The following is a 21,701-nucleotide window of genomic DNA, read 5'->3' as shown; positions in this document are numbered from 1 at the left end:
TCGCAGGAGTCATTCTCACCATTATGTGTATCGGTCAAACCTTCCCGAAAACCATAATCGCAGCCAAAGGAGACGAATGGTGCTGACACCTGGTCACAGCAGAAGGGTGAGGTACGGGTTGGAGGGAAGATGCCAGGCGTCTCCTAGTGTGCTCAAACATGCACATAATGTTGGTGTAGGTAGGTCAATGAAAGCTTCACATCATTTATTCAACTTCATTTATTCATTGTATGAAGGGTAATATTGCATGGGTAATGCAACGTTAAACTTCAACAGTACACCTTGAACCACGGCACAGTGCCTCCCCTCACCTTTCAAAGCTGTCGGCCGCGAGTCAGATCACGATGACGCTTTCGGTTTATTAATGTAAACAGCACCACCCAGAGCCCACCAAAAGACCTTCATAACACCTTCACAGCTTGCGTGTTGCCTCTGACATGTTACACATGAGAGCACGGTGGAGGTCTTGCACAGGGCCCTTGGGGAAGCACGTTACTTGGCAACCTCGCTGAGGACGTCACTGTTGTCATGCTTATCGAAGCCGAGATGCATCGCTTACGAAGGCGTTACGAAAGTCACATTTAGTGCTCGTCAAAGTGAGACCCTGTAAACTTCCTACACTCAAAATTCACATGGAATATTGTTCTCACACATTAAACTTTTTAGACTATAGAATGTATTTCTTAAAATCTTCTCCAGAAGCAAAACACCCCTTTGGAACTGTGAAAACAGCCCAGTCCCCAGCCTCAGATGGTGCTCAGCTGGATGCTGGCTTGAGGATCAACCAAAAGGAACCGAAGACAAGAACCTATAACGAAAGACGCAGCATCTCACTGGTTCTCGGAAGGATTGAGCTTATTTTAAAAGGAAGTATACATTCGACAGGCTGCGAGGCTGTCAGGCCATTTCTGCTGAGTACTTGGATGGACTACATGTACACTATGCACATCTCTTCTCTCACAGAAACAGCACACCACATGACATTTTTACAAAAAAAATGCAGCGTTTGGTTAAAAACCCCAGCAAAATAACAATACAGATATATAGTTGATACCTGTTAAAAACAGACCATCGGTAGTAAAGTATTAAAGATGCTATGAGTATGAAAAAGCATCATAGAATCAGTTTAGTACATAATCTGCAATCCACTCAAAAGACAAATTATTTTTGTTAAAACAAATAAACATGCAAGTTAGCTGGAAACAAAGCTGGATGCACAAGGTGAGCAAACGCTAAGTAAACGCACCAGTGCCTGACCTTCCTTGTGCTGCTTGGCTCTGAGGTCAAGCCCAGACTTTACCTTGATTGCCGAAAGGCTTCGGAAAACTATTTCAATGTAAAAACCGCGTCCCATGCAGCCTTCTGCCATTGCACAAAACTGATCAAGCAATTCTTTTTTTTTAATAAGAAGAACAAAATGGGACCGCAAAGTGGAGCATGTCAAGGACAGAAGTAATACATCAACCACACAGACGGCTGGATCCCAGGTAGGCAGAGGTAAGCCAGCACCACCATCAGCCCGACCACATAAATACAGCTGACCCAAGATAAGTGTCGCTTTGCAGGCGCTATCTGTGGATTACATTAACGGCTTCACTGCTCATGGGCCTGTAGCCATTTCCCCTAGGGCTTGTATCTAGCCTTTGTAAATTCCTAAAGCTAAAGCTATGGAACAAAATATATGGGAAGCTTTGAGTCAAGGATCCATCTGTCCATCAGCTTCATCTGTCATGACCAGCTTTTTGTTACTGGGGGTCTATGGCCATTTACTACAGCAGTCTGAATGGCCTCAAGATAATGCTTTGTTACCCTTGAACCTCTGACTACGATTCCTGCAGCTCAGGAGCAGTTAAGGGAAGCTAAAGTATTTCACTCTGTTGGACCTGCAAAGGGTATCAAGACTTCATTAATAACATTCTACATAAAGGATTTATTACGGATATTTACGATATCCTGATCTACTCCTCAGATTACAAGAGCCATGTAGGATACATATGGCTGCTCTGCAGAAGCTCTTGGATTGTAAGAAATGTGAATTTCATAAAACAGAAACCAGCTTCCTTGGATATATGATAAATATTCAAAATGTACAAATGGAAGCAGGGGAAAGCAGTGAAAGGTTCATCCATACTGACCCCCCCAGTTAGCAGAAGTATTCCAATGGGCTTCCTGCCACCCGCCCCATATATTATGGGATCATACTGTATTGGAAAAAAAATAAAACCATGATACATGAAAATGTTATACAAATGCTATCATAAATGACCCCCCCGCTCAGCAAATTTTGTATAATATAAGCCAGCCTGCAGACATCCAGAGGTTGGGAACACCTAGCCTATACCATTTATAATAAAGAAAATTTATAGGAATCGCAGATTTCTACAGCCATTTAGGGCTTTTGTTCCATTATGGCTCCATGTACAACCACTGGAGAAGCAAACCTTAGTTCTGGGGAAGTGAACACCTGACATGCCACTACTTCTATTACATCCAGACCCTTCCATGCTTTTTACTGAAGAGGTGGATGCCTCACACCGTTCTTTTCCAAAGACAACGTGAACTGCCTACATTACATCCATGTATCTTCTTCTCCAGAAAGCTAGTAGAAAGGAGTTCAGATATTAAGAATCAGGAACGTTTAGCTATTGGTGGTCTTCAAAGGGCAGAGACATTGACTGGAAGACACAACATTCTTTCTTCATCTTCACCAATCATTAAAATAATAGAACACTTTGGAACATCTAAGAGCTGGAACCCTCGTCAGGCATGCTGGTCCCTGTTAGGGTAAACCAAAAATAACTGACTATTTATAAGCAGGGATCTATGAACACAAAGGCTGATGCATCATTTCCCCTCAATGACTCTTCATAGGCTCACAACACTTCAGACACTATACTCCCATCAAATGTATTGTAGCTTCAAAATGGTGGGAATTAATGGATCAAATACCACAAACATGCACTTACAGCCCAGTAGTACACCTTCCTCTACTACAGCTCTGGACTCCCAGGTATCCTGTGTATGTCGTCACTTACTAAGAACATGTTCTGAATCCGTCGCTGTATCAAGATCTACCTCACCTTGTAAAAACTGTCCTGACTGTGGTCATCAGCTGCCCCCAGGCCTCCCTGAACCCTTGGCTGTACCCAACCGGCTCTGGTCACGCATCGTTGTTACAGATCTTTCCAGTTGACATGATTCAACAGCCATTTCGGTGACTGTGAATAGATTTCTAAGGTACCACATTCCTCTTCTACACATTTACCAGATGCTTTTTCCAAAGCGACATACAAGTGACATGAAAGGGACACTAGCATTGTATCAGTAAGGTCAGCCAAGGTTCCTGTTGCAAATGGGGTTAAAGGCCTTGCTTTTGGGCCCAATGGTGATAGAATTACTTTGCCAGCCACGGGATTAGATTCCCACCTTCCAGACAGACATAGATTCCAAATTTCCAGGTTCCACCACCTCTACTTCTGGATGAGGGTCTTGCATATCCTCTCCATGTGCTTTTGGACTACCAGAATTTCCACTTGGTGGACTGGACAGGCTAATAACCGAAGGGAATTCTTGGGTTCTGGCAGGAGACATTACGGATCACTCCTCCATTAAGAATGTCCATTGTGCCCACCCAGACTGCCTGGTCCCTCATCCTCATGGGTGGCACAGGTGCAGACAGTATTCTTCCAGTTAAATGTCAGATTAATTACAAAATACTGCTATGAATTTATAAAGCCTAATGGCCTTATGCCAGAATATCTTGGATGTCTACTGGGCTCTTACAACCCTCCACACCTGCTTCGATCTCAAAGAGCAGGATATCTATTAGTACCTAGAGTAGAAAGTGCTATGGCAGGCTGCAGGGTGTTCTCTTACAGAGCTCTGCAGCTGTGGGATAGTTTCCCAGTGGATGTGCAAGATTCAGGCTCACTCTCAATAATCAATTCTAGACTAAAACACACTTGTTTAGTCTAGCTTACAGGGACTCTAGTTCTAGCGCTAACCAACTGCTCACTCCCAGTAAGACCTACAGTGTGAGGTGTAGAGCTGGGTGGGAATTAGTGCCATTGGCTCTGGATGAACTGAACTGTCAGTGCTGTCACTCTAGCTTCACACCCCTTTGTGGAATTGGGAGTGCTCACATTTCAGGGACTCCCCATGCCTACGTTCCTACCTGCCTCTCCCTCACGTATGCCGCATTAGCCATATCTGCTGGAGCTTACATATTGCACTCACCTAACTCTTTGCTCTCTTTGTCTCTAGTCTCCTCTACTTTGGCTACAGTACTTTGTTTTTCCCCCCCATCTGTTCTCAGGTGTGCTGCCTGGAGACACAAAAAACAAGACATCCCACCTGCCCTGCTGCCGGTGACACCCCTTCTTCCTGTGACATACTTCCTGCTTGCCTGTGACATACTTCCTGCCTGGACTACAGCACCGCTCATTCTGCCATTACCTGCCTGCCCTGACATCAGCATCTATAACTTCACTGGATCTTCCACAGTCTGCAATATATAAATAAGGACTTTGACTTCCTCTGATGGCCCAAGGTGGATGGGCTCCCCCCCTTTCAGTCTGGTTCTTCCCAAGGCTTCTTCCTTCCAGGAAGTTTTTCCCTTAGCACTGCTGCCACTGGCTTGCTTTCTGGTGGCGCTGGGCAGGAATAACAGCGCTGTGAAGCAACGTATTGTTGTGAAAGTGCGTTATACAAATAAAATTTTATTTAAATTTAACCGAATTTTCTGAAATTGGAAGCTTCCCATTGAGGGGGTTCTATCACATCCTCACAAACTTCTCATTCACCGACACAGAATTGTCAACAATCACCTTTTTCCAAATACTGAAAGAGATGTAGCATACTGTATATCTCATGCTTTGTACTTGTGCTGTAACGCGACCCAGCGTACCCTTATAACCTAAACTAGAATGCAAAGTCTCATCTCGTGAGTTGTGGTCTAAGCTCTGCTCTTACATCTTGGTCACTCTGTGCACGACTCTTGCATATATTGCAGGATTATGGTTCTGGATCTCCCACAAAACCCCGCTAGTTGCAGGCTGACATATACCGGACTTACACTCTGAGTATTGCTTTGCAACCCCCCCCCCCCCCATCTACAGCCGTGGGACGCCCTCAAAAATATCTGCTAAGCATCCGAGCGAGTGCATCGTATCTGCCGTTCCTGCTCTCAGGACCTCAAGGATTATCAGATCTCTCACTACGATGATCGGAATAAGTACAACAGGGCTCCCAAATACGCTCCTAATGTGCAAGGTGTTTTGAGTGGAGGGTCAAATGATAAGGACATTAAAACAGCAGCTGGCTAAAGCAGCTACCTGGAAGCTCATGCTGAAACGGGTCCAACTTGTTAAAAATCTATCATCCGCTTGTTCTATTAGATGCCTTTCTGTTAACACTATGGCAGATACCAGTCCTGTTCTGATGCCCTATAGCAGTTAAGGAATCTGAAAAAATGCATGGAAGAAGAGGGGGTATTTTAAAGTGCAAGAAAAATGCAATTTACAGGCCCTCTTGACCACATCTCTTCATGCCACACTGACATCACTCTTGGTACTTATTTAAGCACCATTTCTGGGGACTCAGAGAGCATGTATGATTAATGTAATGTGTGTGCGTGTATGTTTCGGCTAGTGTTGAATAATTTGCATTTCTATTTTCCAAATACTAGGGCACCATTTCTTACACAGTACAGCGAGGGTCCAAAACTCTAATTCCAAAACTTAGTGCTTTATCAGCTTCTCCAAGATGACATCAGGCACTCGCCACCATGTGATGTGAAGTCGGCGAGCGTGACCCATCTGGAGTCATTGGAAAAGACCGGAAACGACTGAACTGTTCTATCCGAATATGTGTTTACCAGTACCGGGGCTGACCCCCCCCCCCCCAACGGAAGCCCCCACCACAACAGATGAGGGAGTGCAGAACAACGGGGTCCCATCCCCACCCGGATCTCAACCCAAAGCAATTCAGCGTCTCCCGATCAGGCACTTCCAACACTGTGCGTTTTCTGCACCAAAGCAGAAATGAAAACCAACAAAAAAAATAGTAATCAGACAATAAAGTCACAGAAGGACATTCTGCTAAACACTGGCAGCCACACTGCACCCGGCTCCTGTGGAAATATTGCACTGCTGCCCTCTGTGCTAAACAATCTCTGGACGCAACGATCCAAAATAACTGCCATCCATTAAGAACATCCCAGTCTTAACTTCCAACAAATGACAGGAAAAAATACCAACAGCTTAGAATGCTACGCATATGTCAATACAAATCTGATTATCACAAGTAATAGTTTAGTACTCTGTGCAAAGAGAACAGCATTTAGATTGAAAAACCTCTAAAACACAACGTAAAACGACACATCTGATCATTACTTACATTGCATAAACTGCAATGATGCTAACGACTTAAGAACTGAATCGCTTAAAAATAGAACTGGAATCTGGGGGTCACACATCTGCCTATATAGACATTTACACGGTCTACAGACCTACGGGTATACGGTCAGTTTATATATTTACAGCAAAGTTCAGCTGACACTAGTACCATTTTGAATAGGACAAAAAAAAAGCAACCTTTTAGGCCGGCGCCCCCCAGTGGCCAGGGCTGAAAGCAGCACCGCCAGCTTAGCAAGCAGGGCCTAGCTTACCTTTACAGTCACAAAGTGAAGTTAACACAGCACAGCTAGCTGGCCCTCAGAAATACTATGGGCTTAAAATATACTTTTTTTTCACGCACCCACAACACCCCCATGCCCAACGTAATTACTTTGTTGGCAATAAAAAGTAAAAAAAAAAAAAAAAATCTATCAACTTCTGGGGAAAACCTGGTATCTTTACCTGATATTTCAAAGTTCGAGTGAAAATAGTTTGTAATGCTCACTGTCTATATGCCTGCTGTTGTACGCGTCATTGGGAGTTAGGAGCCCCCCTCCTCTTGGCAGAAGGTCTGTTTTGGACAAAGCTGACACTCTCTGCTGAAGCTCTGCTGATGCAGCTTGTAACAGCCAGGGTATCAGAACATTTCAGTCTCTGACTGAGCAGGCCCCGGCTTCCGACTCGTCACTGCCATCTGGTGGTCGCTCCTTGGGCTTGCGGCCTCTCTTCTTCACTGTTGCGCTGCTCTCCGGCGCCCCCTTCAGGCCATTCTGCGAACCTTTGCTCCCGCTGCTGGGGCCTGGGTGGTTAGTGCTGCGGAACCAGTTCTGCTCCCAGGCAATAGTTTGGAGGCAAAGAAAAAGCCAGTGGTGAAAGTGGGATCTACCGCCAAGGAGAGCAGACCGCTGCTGGCGGTACGCAGACAGTCTGTTGGTCTCACTTAGAGCCATGCAGCTGCACAGAGCCGTTTAACACCATCTCACCTGAGAACTGGTCCACTTATTAGTCTTCAACTGAGAGCCGGGCTTTGCGAACCTGGGTCTTCCCTGAATCTTAGCTGGCAGCAGCCAGGTACAGGCCTTACCTGAGAGTGTGTCTTCCCAATGTGGTACTTTACGCCGCTCTCTGAACCGAACTCCTTCTGGCACAGCAAGCAGGTGTACTTCCCTGCGGAGCCACCTCCCTGCCAGACGTGGGAAGCACAGCCTCCGTTAACCACACACAGCCCCACGCGTTCGCAGGCTAGACGGCCCCGTGCCGGAGTACCTTCTCGCAGCCTGCCAGGTGGGCCTTCAGGCCGGCCGCACTCGTGTAGACAGCCTCACAGCCCTGCAAGGCAGAGTGCAGCAGAAGTGCAGCAGAAGGATGAAGCAAGCGGGGGGGTAAGGGCTCAAGGTCGCGGAAGCGTACGGATGAAAAGAGGAGGAGCCTTACGGTGTTAGGGCAGCAGATGAAGCCCTTCTCTTTCAGCTCCATCCTCCACCTTTCCACCGTCCCGGGGCTGAGGGTCAGAGGTCGTGGACGGGTGTAGTTGAGCTGGGACAGACGCCACACATGGGACTTTATGGTCCCCTCTCAGGACAGACTCACGTCCCACCAGGGTAGGAGTATGTGGGGGGTCTCTATGTGTGTGTTTGTGCGTGAGTGTGTGCCTGTGTGTTTGTGCGTGAGTGTGTGCCTGTGTGTTTGTGCGTGAGTGTGTGCCTGTGTGTTTGTGCGTGAGTGTGTGCAGGTGTGCCTGTGTGTTTGTGCGTGAGTGTGTACAGGTGTGCCTGTGTGTTTGTGCGTGAGTGTGTGCAGGTGTGCCTGTGTGTTTTTCTGCGTGAGTGTGTGCAGGTGTGCCTGTGTGTTTTTCTGCGTGAGTGTGTGCAGGTGTGCCTGTGTGTTTTTCTGCGTGAGTGTGTGCAGGTGTGCCTGTGTGTTTTTCTGCGTGAATGTGTGCATGGTTGTGCCCGTGTGCCTATATGTGTGCATGAGTTCCTGTATGTGTTTGTTGTGTGACTAAGTGCATGGGTGCCTATTTCTGTTGATGTTTGAGTTTTTGCATGTGCCTGCATGTGTTGGTGCATGAGTGTGTGTGTGTGTGTGTGTGTGTGTGTGTGTGAGTGTGCTTGAATGTGTTCGCGTGTGTGCCTGTATGTGTTCATGCATGAGCATGTGTGTCTCTAGGTGTTTGTGCGTGAGTGTCTGCATGTTTGTACATTAGTGGCTACGTGTGGCTGTATGTATTTGTGCATGAGTGTGCAGGTGTCTCACCTTCCTACTGTCGGGGACGAGGTCATCCCTCCGATGTCTTCGTCCTCCCCAGTCACTGGCCAACTCATCTTCTGCAATTTCCTGCAGGTGGAACACGGCCACCTGGGCAGATCGGCGCCGCACCCTCCCACTGGGCGTCCTCCCAAAGTCCTCCTCTGGCCGCCCCTCTTCCATGGTCAGCATAAGCTCGGGCCGCCGCTCACCCCCTGTCAGCACATGCTCAGGCCGCCCCTCTTCCTCTGTTGACATGAGTCTTGTCGCCTGCTCCTCTTCCTCAGTCGGAATGCGCTCACACCGACCTTCCCTCTTGGGGTCTCCTGGCTCTGGCTGTTCCTCTTCCTCCGTACTGCTGCCATCTCGATGTTCTTCCTCCTCGACTTCCTCCTCCATCTGCTCCTCCTTCTCACTCCCCCCATCATCTAGGTTCTCCCCTTCTTCGCGGCCCTCGTTCGGCTGCTGCCTCTTCAGGCCCTGCTCGGCAGAATTGGGGGAGCCAGCAGAACCACGCACCAAGTCCAAGGCACAAACAGGGTGGGGGGAAGCAAGAAAAACAGCCACATCTCTGTAGGCCATGAATATGCATTACAAACTACACGGTCTATAAACAAGCATAAACAAAACATCCCTGCTTCTAAAATGCATTTGATAAAACCAGATTTTTCACAATGAGTGCCACCTGTCCACTCGAATCTATACCAGGAAGGTCAAACACCTGTAATAAATCCTTCCTCCCTTTCCAGGATTTATCACTACAGATAGAAAACTGGCGTCAATTACTTAAGCAAATGTGACCCATCACCACGAAATGAGTCTTAGGTCGCACTGGTAGAAATACACCCATAAGACTCATTACGTGGTGATGGGTCACAAATATAGTCATAGTATTGGATATGCTGGTATCCTGCAGACCCTATTTTATCTGGCCATTTCCTTGGCTGCTCAGTATCGAGTCCCTTCTTTCCCAGAAACCCTTTCTCCAGCCTTGCCACAGATAAACAGGGGTGAGAATATGGCCAAAGGCTTGCTCACCATGGCAGCACTAGTGGTCGCAGTGGCATGTGCTGATCGCAGGTGGTAGTCTCGGCCGGCTTTGGACCTATAATTTTTGCCACAGTGCTGGCACTGGAAGACAGGCACCTTGACCTCCTCTACTTCTCTGCCACATCGATTCTGGTGATGGAGATGGATGACATTTGATGAGCTCTGCACCAAACACTTATAAAAATTTTATCATGGAATAGCAAAGACATATTAAATTATATCAGACTGTCGAATATATTACCTAAAATCAGACAGATCAGTGGTTAGCAAGCGCAGTGATGGTGGAGGTCAAGAAGTTGATAAAACACACCGACAGCAAGAAGCACTACTTTGGACTTAAAAGAAAAAGCCGAGTGATCTGAGAAGTGACTAAGAAACAGTTATGGTGACCAAGTGCCTGACCGGGGCAGCATCTACACACCTTAACATCCAAAAGGACAGATAATAGTAGTTGGCTTCCCCATTTGGCACTAATTTATGAGAAGTCAGTCAAGGAACTTAGGAGTTTTGGTTAAGGAATTTGCGATTGGCTGAGCGTGGCTTTGGTTTATAGCTGACAACACCCTTCCCTTTATGTTTCTCTGAGAAGCTAAGTGGCTTCTTTCCCATCTATCCCCTTCACTGTGCTTCCATGATGTTCCTGCTGTCCACTCCAAAAGCAGCTCCGGTTTTATTCTCAGGAGGAATCAATCTTGACTATCTACGCCTGGTTTAGAAGTCCTTTGTCATCTCCATTGCCATGGGAATTTGGAATAGTCAGTCTGCAGTCAACAGAGCTGACATCTTCCTTGCGCTCGCCACTCACTAATAATCCCACATCCTGACTGTCACAGAAACTTGAACTTCAACTCTGTCCACCAACAACTTCTTTTCCAACTCGACTTGGTGGGGAGGAGAGGACAGGTTTGCTAATCTCTAAGAGTTGGGACTTTCACACCTACTTTCTCTCGGCATTTAAGTACCACGCAATTACTATCACTAACGCTGCTGAGTGGTAAATTGTCATTCATCATCAAGCAGGGCCACTAGGCAACATTGTCGAAGAATCTTATTCTTCTATTGCATTGTATTTTTTATTCTTGGTATATTTCAGCACAGTGAGAGCAATGCTTTGGCACAACAATTTCCCTCTGGATAAATAAAGTTTTATCTGATATGATGCTGGTTCACCGCTCGTCACCATTGCTAAATTCATCAACATCCATCTTTGGAAGACCACAGGCTGCCGACTTCCTTGCCTTCCTGACATCATCTGGCTTGAGCCAGCTCTTTACTGCATTGACTCGGATCAGAAATGAACTGGACCTCAGCCTGACACATCACTGGACCACAGACCTTTAACCGGTCATCCTTGGTGACCTCAACATCCACCTTGATACACCAGAAGTTGCTGACTTCCTCATAAACCTGACCTTATTAACCTCTCCAGTCAGTTCTCTACTCCACTGACTCACTTGGCCAGAAATAAAGTAGACCACATCACATGACTCATTACTGACCCACAGACAACTGACTTGTCAAACATTCCCATGTCTCTGATCACTACTTTATTCAATTCACCCTCTGCCTGTTCTATCTGTCACCCCTCCATGCATCCCCTTCTGCCATAACCTTTGTTTCTTCTTCCCTACATCTTTGTCTAGGTCTCCTCTGCTCTTCCCTTCCTGGACCAGTTCTTGAAGCACAAGATGCCATTCATGTACTTGGATCTACCGTAGCCTCATGACTTGACACACTCAGTCCTACCTCCTGCTGGCCGGCACGCTCGTTACCCTCATACCTTGTTCTCCAGAGATTTATGAACAAAGCCCTCTGGTTCTGGCTGAGTACCCATCAGTCTTATCTTTCTCTTCTTGAAGACACCCTCTGGCTGAGTACATAAGTCATTTCTTTCTTTTCTTGTGTGCTGTAGTGATATCCTGCCTGATCGTCTTCTGTCAGTAGGCCAATGTGGCTTGGTGATCCCCTCCACTGTGTGAGACTGTGGTTCATCAATGGTAGAATGAGCTACTCATCCAAATTCAGTCAGCAGTCTCCCTCTCAGCTTTCAAGGAACACGTCGAGTCATCCTTTCTGGAAACAACTCATCTAACCACTGACCTGCCCCATCTGCACTGTCCATTCACTGGTTGTGCTTCCTGGACAACAATGGATGCTCTTCTATTTTGCATTTAGGAACCTAACCTACATGATGTGCTGATCTGAATAACTCTTCTGTTCGTACATGTTGTATTACTGTTACAATGCTTCTGAAGTATTATGTACCTTTACTGTTTGTTGCTGTGGACAAAATCCACCTGCTAAATGAATGTTAAATTTAAAATGGGTCTCACACAGCTACTGGCTAGTTACCTTGTCGCTGTGCTCCACGGCGGTATGGAACTCCAGCCCAGCCCTGGAGCAAAACTGCCTCCGGCACTGAGAACAACTGAGAGCATCCTGGAGCTGTGGGAGACGCAGGGGTTAAAGCCCAACACATGGGGGGTGTCCCTAGGGGAAGGGCTGTACTGTAGTTTCTGAGGTTTCCAAGCAGTGCAATATGCAATAATTGGGTGATAATGTAATAAGCCAATAGGTGGCATAGTGGTTAAGTTACTAGACAGTAATATCAAGTGCTTCAAGTGGCTAATATCTAAATGGGTAAAAACTGAGCTAAAATGATCATGTAGCACTTCACTGGAATACTTTAAGAGCATGACAAGGTTAATGGCGGTGCATAACAATGTTAGGCTTAAGTGGGTCTTGGGTATAGAGAAGAGATGCGATCAGGAACGATGCAGCATCATTTTTCTTTCTACCAATAAGCTAGTGCTTAGTCATTTGTGGCTTTGCCACACAACAATGGTCATGCAATATTGATGTGACTATGTGTGTACTGTCAGACAGCTAGCACTGGTAGCATGAGGGAGTGGTTACCTTCTGGCAGACCTCTGTGCGTCTCGGGTGGGCTGGTAGGGGCCTCCTCACGGGACCCCTGGACCGTTCGATCAAGGTGGGCCACCCCCGGCCGTCAGGATGCTCTGTGGGGTAGTTGAGCAGTTAGGCAACTGCAGCGATCATCGACAGTAAATCAATTAACACTATCATCCGGGTGGGCTCAACCCCCAGATATAACTCTGCTTGTTTCAGAGGCATTCGCCTCAAACAGAGTGCACCTTCCACACAAGGACAAGCTGCCCCAGGAAACCAGGGACAGTCTGGGTATGATCCCTACACCCACAGAGAACTGTTTGCGAGGACTTCTGCCGGAATGTACGAGAAGTTTAAAGTTAAGTGTGCATGAACATTGAAGGATGTTTGAGAGAACTTGCCCAGCTGGCCTGTGGAGGCTGGACCATGTCTGGCTGCATCACAGCTTCATGCAAAAGGCAGGAGTAGTGTCGGGTTACTGAGCTCTTCACCCGGAGTGAAAAATGCACTTAATGCTCAGTTGGTCTCCTGCCTGCTGAGGATCACAGTAACTGACTGGAAAAAGACGGCAAATGAGGAACAGGCCATAGCCAGTGAAGCCAAAATAGGAAATACATCCGTCTTCCAACCACTTATCCAGGTCAGGGTCTCAGGGGGCCTGCAGTCTATCCCAGGTATCACAGGGCAAAAGGGAGGGGACACCCTGGATGGGATCACAGTGTGCATACACACACAGCAACACACTACGGGCAATGTGGAAATGCCAATTAGCATAACTACATGCCTGTTGACTGCTGGCGAAGCTCGGAATACCAGGAGGAAAGGGATACAACACAGAGAAAATGCAAGCGGCATCATTTCAGATCACCTCACCGGAAGTGAGTTATCACTTAAAAGTATTAAAAGGACAACAAATGGGTATTTATCAGATGTCAGCACAGGCTCACCCATTCCTGTGCCCATGATGCAGGTTTTTGTTAGCAGTCTCAGGTTAGTATAACTGGAGCACTGTTGGTGCAGAGAGCAAACCATTTTCTGTGCAGTTGTTTCAGACGTGGGAATATTTAAACCACACTCCTGCTGAGCATCCTGTGAGACACTGACCGCCTCTAACACAGCTGTGCCTGTCAGGTGCAGAGGTCTCTGCACTAAAGGAAGCTCGTGTGCAATCAGCAGGTCGTGGGACGGGAATTCTGTTCCCCTGAGGAGGGACGCCATGACCCAAGGGGACGTGGCACTGCTGAAAGAAATGCAGGTCTGGCCCCGTCTATGGGCCAGCTTACCGGGGTGGGAGGCGGGGGGGGTCTTCCTCATGCAGCCCTGGGTGAAGCCGTTCCAGTCAGCTCCTGCCCCCCGGCCCTTCGGTCTGTCCTCCGACTGGGTCAGTCCTGCATTTAAACACACAAAAACACACACAGACACACACAAACTTCAGATATTCTTATCACTCCTGTGATTCTCCATTCAGTTCTTTGGGGAAAAACCCTAATCCCAACAATGTCAACCTTAACCCCTATCAAGCACTAACTGTAACGATAAATAAACAAACAACATATAAGACTTTTGCCATTTTTAGGTTTTTTTTTTATTGCAATCACAGATTTTTATTAAGTTTCCTGTGGTGGAGACTGAAAACATGGTCAAAACAACAGGATTTTAATCATATTATGGGGACATTTGAAGACAGATCACCTTTCAGGCCAAAGGTGCCGGATATGGACGGCTGATCCCCAGTGAACTTCTTGGGAGTTTTTTGTTTCCTTCCTGGCTCAAGTAGAAGACAAAAAGCAAAGAAGATGCAGGACATTGAGTGCCTCAGATGGCGTCCAGAGGTAGTAGGCCCCCCGCAACCCACCCACTCTGTGTGACTGGCCATAGGGGAGGCCCAGCCACTGCATGTGTGCTGCCCAGTGCTGTGGGGTCACCCTTGTAAGCCTAACCCTGTTTACTGTGACCACAGTGCCACCCTGCTGGTAAGTGCTGACAGTGTGTTTAACGTCAGCTCTGAGCCTCTGTGACCCAAACCACGTGCGACCCGAGGCTGTGTTCTCCTCCCATTCCCGCTGCTGGGACTGTGCTCTTACTATGCCTCGATCTCTCCAGATCCTTTTCCTCATCCTCTGCCTCCTCATGCTCCTCTGCCTCCGGCAAAAGTGGGGAGGGACTGTCACTCTCACTCCCACTGCTGGCAGAGGTCCAGGACGAGCTGTCAGAAGAGCTGCTGCTGCTCGGCTGGGTCTGGGGCACTCTCTCGCCATTCTGGGCTGGGTGGGCTGTGTGCTGGGCCTTCAAAACCTTTGGGACCCCAGGGATGGGGTTTGGGGATTTTGTGGGCCTGCGGTGGAGGAGGAAATTAAATTAACCCTGCCTCATTATATAGTTAGCGAGTAAAGGCAGACAGCCCATTCAATGGTACAGCAGCGATGAGCCTCTTCTCGAATGTTACGAAGCTGTTCCATTCCTTATCCTTATACGTGGCAGTGCTCAAGAAGGAAATACCTGCTCATACTAAGCCCCAGTCTGTTAGCTGCCCTACTGCTGTGCCACAGTAGATGGAATTCTGGTACCTTTTTCCACCGGTTTTCCTGGTGGGTGAAAGCTCTGGTGCCCCGAACCTGAGCCGTGCTGGTGCACGGAGGGCCCAGCCGGGGTGGCTCCAGGCCAGGTGCTTCCTCAGGCGAGCCTCCGTGGAGAAGGTGCCCTTGCAGTGTGGGCAGTGGTGACTTTGGCGCTCTGCTGGCGGTGCCTGCGGCACAACACACATGAACGTGGGCACTTCATGCCGAACATGGCTCTCCGACTCTCGCTTTCAGCTCTTACCCCTTGGCAGCGTGGGCCCTTACCCCCAGCAGCACTCCCTCCCCAGCCGTGGTCCTTACCCCCAGCAGCACTCTCCTGCCCTAGCCACAGCCCTTACTCCTTGGCAGCACCGGCCAGCCCCAGTCCTAACCCCTCAGGCGACGCTGGCCACGGCCCTCATCCCCGCGCAACCTTAGTTGGCCCCGGGGGCAGCACTTACCCCCAGACAGCGCTGGTAGTGGTACTTGAGGCCATAGAGGCTGGGAAAGTCGAGACAACAGCCGGGGCGAGGGCATCGCACTCGGGCTTGGCTGCGAAACTGCTCCCTCCACTGGGACAGCATGGCCCCCTGTGTCAGGGTGGAGGGAGGAGGAGACACACACACACACACACACACACACACACACACACACACACACACACACACACACACAAAGCTATTGATGAAATTATGCTTTTGCTGAGGCAAAGGACAGCACAGGCTGGACTACCTCTAGACTGAGAGGAGCCACTGTGGGTCACCTACTGGGACAGGTCTCAGCTCCTGGCTCCCAGGCCGAGGTCGCTCTCCACACCTGCCGTCCATGGCCTCCTCACAGGGACCTGGGTAACAGGAGCAGAACACTGACTGAGTGACAGCTCCTCATACATCTGAATACCTCCTTACTCTTCCTTACTCGTCCTCGCACCTTCTCACTTTTCCTCGCTGCACTTTAACCCCTTGCACATCCATACACCCTCCCTCGACCTTGCTTTTCCTCTCACCTTACTCTTCCACTCTCTTCCTTATCCTTCCTCACATCCCCTTTCTCATCCTCCCATCCTCTTACTCTTCCTCCCAATACCAGCCCATCTCTGATCTGTTTAGTGTTCTCTTATTCTTAAACTGAATTTGTGCTCATACTGTGAAATTCAGTCCTCAGAGAGCAGCAATACTCAAGCGTGGGGACTGTTTATGTGGTCATGTTGTGATGGCAGTAATACTAGCTTCGGTCCCTATGCTCAAGCACACACTGAAACGCAGGCTACCTGTCGCTCTGTCCTTAACACAAACACATATATTTATGTCAGTTGTCACCTCACATACGTATGTATTTATGGATATACTGATACTGAATTTTATAAATAACCGTACTGTGAAACGGAACTATATTCAGCGAAATTCAGAAGAGGCACTTGTGAAAATTTACAAGAAACTCAGCTGACATCTGGAAGCAGCAGGTTGGCAGCTCTGAGACAGGCAGTGTGCCCCCCCACACTGCACTTGGTAACGACAGACCACACACCACATTCAATTGAGACAGACCACAGCCCCCACACCCCCACACACACACACCGCTCTTGGTTGTAATAGGCCACAGCTACCGTACCGCACACTTGATCATGTCAGGCCACACCTCCCACCCTGTGCATGGATGTGACAAGCCACACCCACCACATTGCACTTGGTCTTGAAAGGCCACAGCTCCCACATCATGCACAGTCGTGTCCATCCACCTTTAGCTATTGGCTCATCCCACCAGGGTATTACAAGAAATGCAGCTGGGGACTGTTTCTGCCTGCTGGCATCAAGCACTGCAATGTCCCCTGCTGAGGTACCTGCCCCACCCCAAACCATAACACAGGCTAGGACAGCATTTAAACACCACTATTTCACTACGTATACGCATGTAGACCACTCCTTAATTTATATTTATCTTATATATTTATGCACATATATCTGTTTGTTTGTACCACGCTTATTGCCTCCTTAAAAGACTTCTGCCCTCTGTATTCATTTCTGTTCTTCTGCTGCTGTAGGAAAATGAATTTACCCAGGGATCAATAAAAATGCATGACTGTCTGTCTGTCACTGACTTCACATGAAAGATCACCCACCATCTACTGATCACCCACCATCTTCTCCACCTGCAAACCGTTAAGCTGTTTCGTATACAGAGTGATGACTGGCACTGTGATACAGATGTCCTGTTCTGAGGAGTCTCACTCCAGAAGTATTTCTCCATAGTCCAAAAAAAAAACTGGCATAAATCAAAAAATTCAGCCATGATAAAACTACCGAATCAGTACAGGATCATGATGGGTCTGGAGCCTCTCCTAGGAAACACAGGGCAGGGACGAGATTTAAAGTCCTAACCTGGTAGGTAATAGGACACTACTACCCACTGGCCACTGCCAACGGCAACCCAGCATGAAAAACAGCCCCCCCTCCCCCCCCCCCCAAGGCTGGTGATGGTCTGAGCACAAAACTAAAACCTCTATGGTTAATTGCAATGACAAGGGACTCCTCACAGAACCCTGTTTACTTGGTGACTCTTTGAATCTTTGAATACATCCATGTATGTTACCCTCCGTAATGCTGCTCTCTGGGTCACTACTACACTCTGTTTCTGGAGCATGTTTAAAATCAAACAAAGTGATAATCCAGAAACAGATCCGTTTTGTTATAAATAATCCTCTAGAAACCCCAGTGACCGGTCACCTTGCTGCATTAACTGACATAGACGGGTCACCTCACTATACTCACTGCGGGACACACACACGGACCAGTCACCTCACTGCGAGACACTCACACAGACCGATCACCTTGCTGCAGGATACTCACATAGACTGATCACATCACTGCAGGACACTCACACAGTCACCTCACTGTCCTCGCTGCGGGACACTCATACGAATTGGTCACCTTGCTGTGGAACACTCACACAGACCGGTCACCTTGCCATCATCACTGTAGGATACTCACACAGACCAGTCACCTCACTGCAGGACACTCACACAGACTGGTCACCTAGTCTTCATCACTGCGGGACACTCATACAGACCCGTCATCACTGTAGAATACTCACACAGACCAGTCACCTTGCTGTGGGACACTCACACAGACCGGTCACCTAACAACTGCTGATATCAATAATAAACAGTAAAAAAACAGTACTAAAATATACCGATATCCAAAACAGGCAGTAAAACCAGTAACAAAGCATATTGCTATCAGTAGCAGACCTTAAAAACAGTAGTAAATTATACTGCTATCAGCAACAGACAGTAAAAACAGTAACAGAGTACACTGATCAGTAACAGACTGTAACAACAGTAATGAAATATACCAGTATGTCACACTGCATGCATATGCTGTACAGTCCATCGCATAAGGTACTGTAAAATGCACTGCACTCGGTTTAAGGGCATGATGCCGATGCAGGCAGGATATGCAGAGGCATGAAGGCAAACTCACCCTCCTCACTGTGCTCCAGCCCCTGTCTCCTGTCACCTGCCGCTGGGCTCATGCGGGTGCGCCCCCCTGGCCGGCCGCCCCCCAGCATGCCCGTCTCTGAGGACACAGACGCGGCCTCACAGACCACCCGCTGCAGACGCCAGGGGCCTCCAGAGCCAAGCCCACGCTACACGCCTTCACTCCCTGATCATTCACACCTGCAGCTCATCTAGCAATATATTAACACTTACATTTATATTTGTATTTATTTAGTAAACACTTTTATCCAAAGTGACGTACAATTGAAAAAGCAGGGTCAGACAGTCCCGGGGAGCCATAGAAAGTTAAGGGTCTTGCTCAGGGACCCAACAGTAATGTCAGTCTGTCTACCCTTGGATTTAAGCTGGCGTTTGGTGATGTTTATCGTCTCAACCTCCGTGTCGTGGGTTTTTCAGCTGTTTTTACTATCTTGTAATTTGTGTTGCTCATGATTTTCATTCTCTGGTTAACGGTGCAGTTTAGTGTCCTGGATTTTACTGCTGTCTGCCTTAGCCCCTTAGCCCTACTCTGATCCAGTCTTATTCTTTATGATTCTCATTGGATCTAGCAGATGGGTCAAACCAAGCTGCGTCAAAGGCATACCTCACATACCTTACAGTGGATCCTGTCAGTCCTCGACGACCAATCTGTCAAATAGGAAAAAGAGGAAACCCATCTGTACCTGCCAAGATAGAGGCCATTTCACTGTCTCACATTTTTAATTGTTTTTTTTTCAGATTTTGAATTCATGACACAGGGCAGCTGTTGGTGTAGCATTTATGGCATAATGAACAGTAAGAGCTGGGAAGAAACTTTATATGTGTTGGTTTTGGCTTTCCTTTGACTACAAGACTTTAGAACAGGAGGTACCGAGCTTTTGGGGGTCTTAGACCTTATTTTGTGTGTCTGTTTAGACACACATATACTCATGAAGTGAGTCATTTCACAATGGCAACTGATATCCCCAGATGGTACTGATGCAGAACCACACTCTTTGGGCACATTAAAACGGTGCATGCAAATACGCAGCCTCGTAGGTGGCATGTAGCGGTTCTTCTTTTACTTGTAACGGTCCAGAGATGCCAGTGCCATGAAACCGTGTATTTGATGCGGGAGGGAGGCCACACCTACCCGGGACGCTGGAGCAGTGGGCGCGAGCTGGTGGGCGCGCGGAGCGGGTTCGCCCACGTGGAGCCGGGTGGGCGAGCAGAGCTTGGCCGCGTGCCTCGAGCTGTCAGGTCTTCGTCACACCTGGCATGCTGTGCGAGGACGGAAACACGCGACCCCGCGCTCGTCACGCTCATTTCATTATTATAGAATACATCGTTATCCTTTCCTAATTATGATTTTATATATATATATATATATATATAATTTTTTTTACTGTTGTCATTCTTATTAATGTTATCGATTTTTCGCACTCGCACCCCGCGCCGCGAGACCGGCCGGCGCGCGTCACTAAATGACATTACCTGAGCACCTTCACCTTTTCAGCGGCTCTGCTTTAAATACCACGGAAACTACGGCCAGCTTTTTTAACCACCTAAACTGTCAACACCACGAAAATATATTTTTAAAAGAAGAAAGAGAAACCGCTGAGACAGAAGAGGGATCATTCTCAGGATCTAAAACATTAAATTAAATTCAAGAGCCTTTTTATAAGGCAATGGAGCAAAATGGCGACTTATTATTATGAAGGAGGGGTAAAAATATCCCTGCGCTCCAGCTAAAGGGAAAGCAAGGAAAACATATTGGGGGCGACGATTTTTGGCAGCCGTGGTGGAGGGAAGGGGGCCGTAGCCAGGAGAGCGGCAAGGGAGAGCGGCCGAGCTTACCTTCGGGGTATTCGGCCATTTCGGAGCGGAGCCTCCGAGCTCCGGAGCGCCGCGCAGAGCCGCTCGCCGGGTCATGCGCGGTCCCCCTTCTTACCTCTGACACTGTAACTACACAGGGAGCAAGTTGCAAACTCTCGCGTTATTTTTTTAATCCGCAAATTAATGTCCGATTTCTCCCAAATAAGAGAGGAACCGGCTCGGATCTCCGCAAAAAAAAAAAAAATCAAACGGACCGGGTGCATTTGCACGGGTTCCTGTGGCTGAATGTCAACTCAGGACCTCCCCACAGATTAATATATTTAAAAAGAATGTGTCAGACCTGCACCAAGATGAACAGACAAATAGGATTTTTTCGATGGAAGTAATTTTAAAAAATCAGAAAAAGATTTACAGTATTCTAACTTCGGTGTGTAACGATGTACGATGAGCTGCTTCTTCAAGCTTAAGTGGATTTTAGAACTATTTAAAGAATTTATATGAAAATTAATCTTATTTATCCACGAACAGACGGTTGGTATACTCTTTTGAATAATGAAGACAAAAATAGTCCTTAAGAAAACTTAATTTGTTTTCCCAACTGTATTAACTCATATATAGCTCTGGAAAATAATTAGAGACCACTATATTTTTGAACAAATCTGCATATTTAATTGTGGTTCTGCTGGAAGAAGGTTACGCTGAGCAGCAGATTGCTTCAGCAGTACACAAGAATAAGGTGAAGCAAGAGACACAGGGAACAACCAAAAACCAGCGGGGTAGAGGGCAGAAGCAACTTTCTAAGGGCAGAGATGGAGGAAGGATCAAGTGCAGGTGTGAAGTGCGCTGCTAGGACAGTTCGTGTCAGGCTCTTAGAGGCAGGACTGAAGATCCATAAAGCAAGGAAGAAGCCCTTCATTAGTGATAAACAGAGTAATACCAGGCTGCAGTTTGCAATATACATATATTACCACCGTAATTTGAGAAATTAGTGAAACAAAAAATTGTGCTGTAGTCTCTTTTCCCAGAGCTGCAGACACCAGAAAACCAAAATCAGAGAGTGATTGTGGTCCTTTCACAATTATCTTAAAAATATGTTTTTGTTTACTTGTATATGACAAATGAGTTATACACTGGGTGTCCTAGCAAGGTAGCTGAACAAACCCATACTACGAAACATAAATGTAATTCCGTTGTTTATCCAGCTGCATACAGTAAAGAGATTATTTCACA

General features: G+C 47.4%; 1 protein-coding gene across 7 annotated transcripts; it reads right to left on the bottom strand.

Annotated features, from left to right (window-relative positions):
• Window positions 1-204: 204 nt before the first annotated feature.
• LOC125747499 (zinc finger protein 512B-like) lies at window positions 205-20,708 on the bottom strand. 7 transcript variants are annotated; one of them, XM_049022814.1, is made up of 18 exons: window positions 20,493-20,706; window positions 19,789-19,916; window positions 19,261-19,339; window positions 18,640-18,735; window positions 15,928-16,004; window positions 15,622-15,750; window positions 15,170-15,348; window positions 14,687-14,937; window positions 14,295-14,366; window positions 13,886-13,990; window positions 12,609-12,712; window positions 12,045-12,137; window positions 9,681-9,821; window positions 8,652-9,122; window positions 7,830-7,931; window positions 7,662-7,724; window positions 7,480-7,578; window positions 205-7,222 (listed from the first exon to the last, which is right to left on the bottom strand). In XM_049022814.1, exons 4-18 carry the CDS (start codon window positions 18,725-18,727, stop codon window positions 7,043-7,045), a joined length of 2,154 nt encoding a protein of 717 aa, XP_048878771.1. In that variant the 5' UTR covers window positions 18,728-18,735; window positions 19,261-19,339; window positions 19,789-19,916; window positions 20,493-20,706; the 3' UTR covers window positions 205-7,042. The 7 variants fall into 7 exon arrangements, 6 of the variants coding, with proteins under 6 accessions (XP_048878771.1, XP_048878773.1, XP_048878769.1 ...); XM_049022816.1 differs by having other exon boundaries at window positions 19,261-19,304; XM_049022812.1 differs by having other exon boundaries at window positions 19,270-19,339; window positions 20,493-20,705.
• Between the last annotated feature and the right edge of the window lie 993 nt (window positions 20,709-21,701).

Source organism: Brienomyrus brachyistius, chromosome 8 (genome assembly GCF_023856365.1).
Source record: "Brienomyrus brachyistius isolate T26 chromosome 8, BBRACH_0.4, whole genome shotgun sequence".
In the NCBI taxonomy this organism is placed as follows: Eukaryota; Metazoa; Chordata; class Actinopteri; order Osteoglossiformes; family Mormyridae; genus Brienomyrus; species Brienomyrus brachyistius.
Note: the sequence above shows the minus strand (reverse complement) of the source record. Positions and strands in the feature narration are given on the sequence as shown.

Coding starts and splice junctions, on each gene's coding strand:
- LOC125747499 (XM_049022814.1), bottom strand. CDS start 18,727: ATGCTGGGGGGCGGCCGGCCAGGGGGGCGCACCCGCATGAGCCCAGCG. Junction 15,349..15,621: donor ACTACCAGCGCTGTCTGGGG/GTAAGTGCTGCC, acceptor GTTGTGCCGCAG/GCACCGCCAGCAGAGCGCCA. Junction 7,725..7,829: donor TCATCTGCTGCCCTAACACC/GTAAGGCTCCTC, acceptor TCTGCCTTGCAG/GGCTGTGAGGCTGTCTACAC.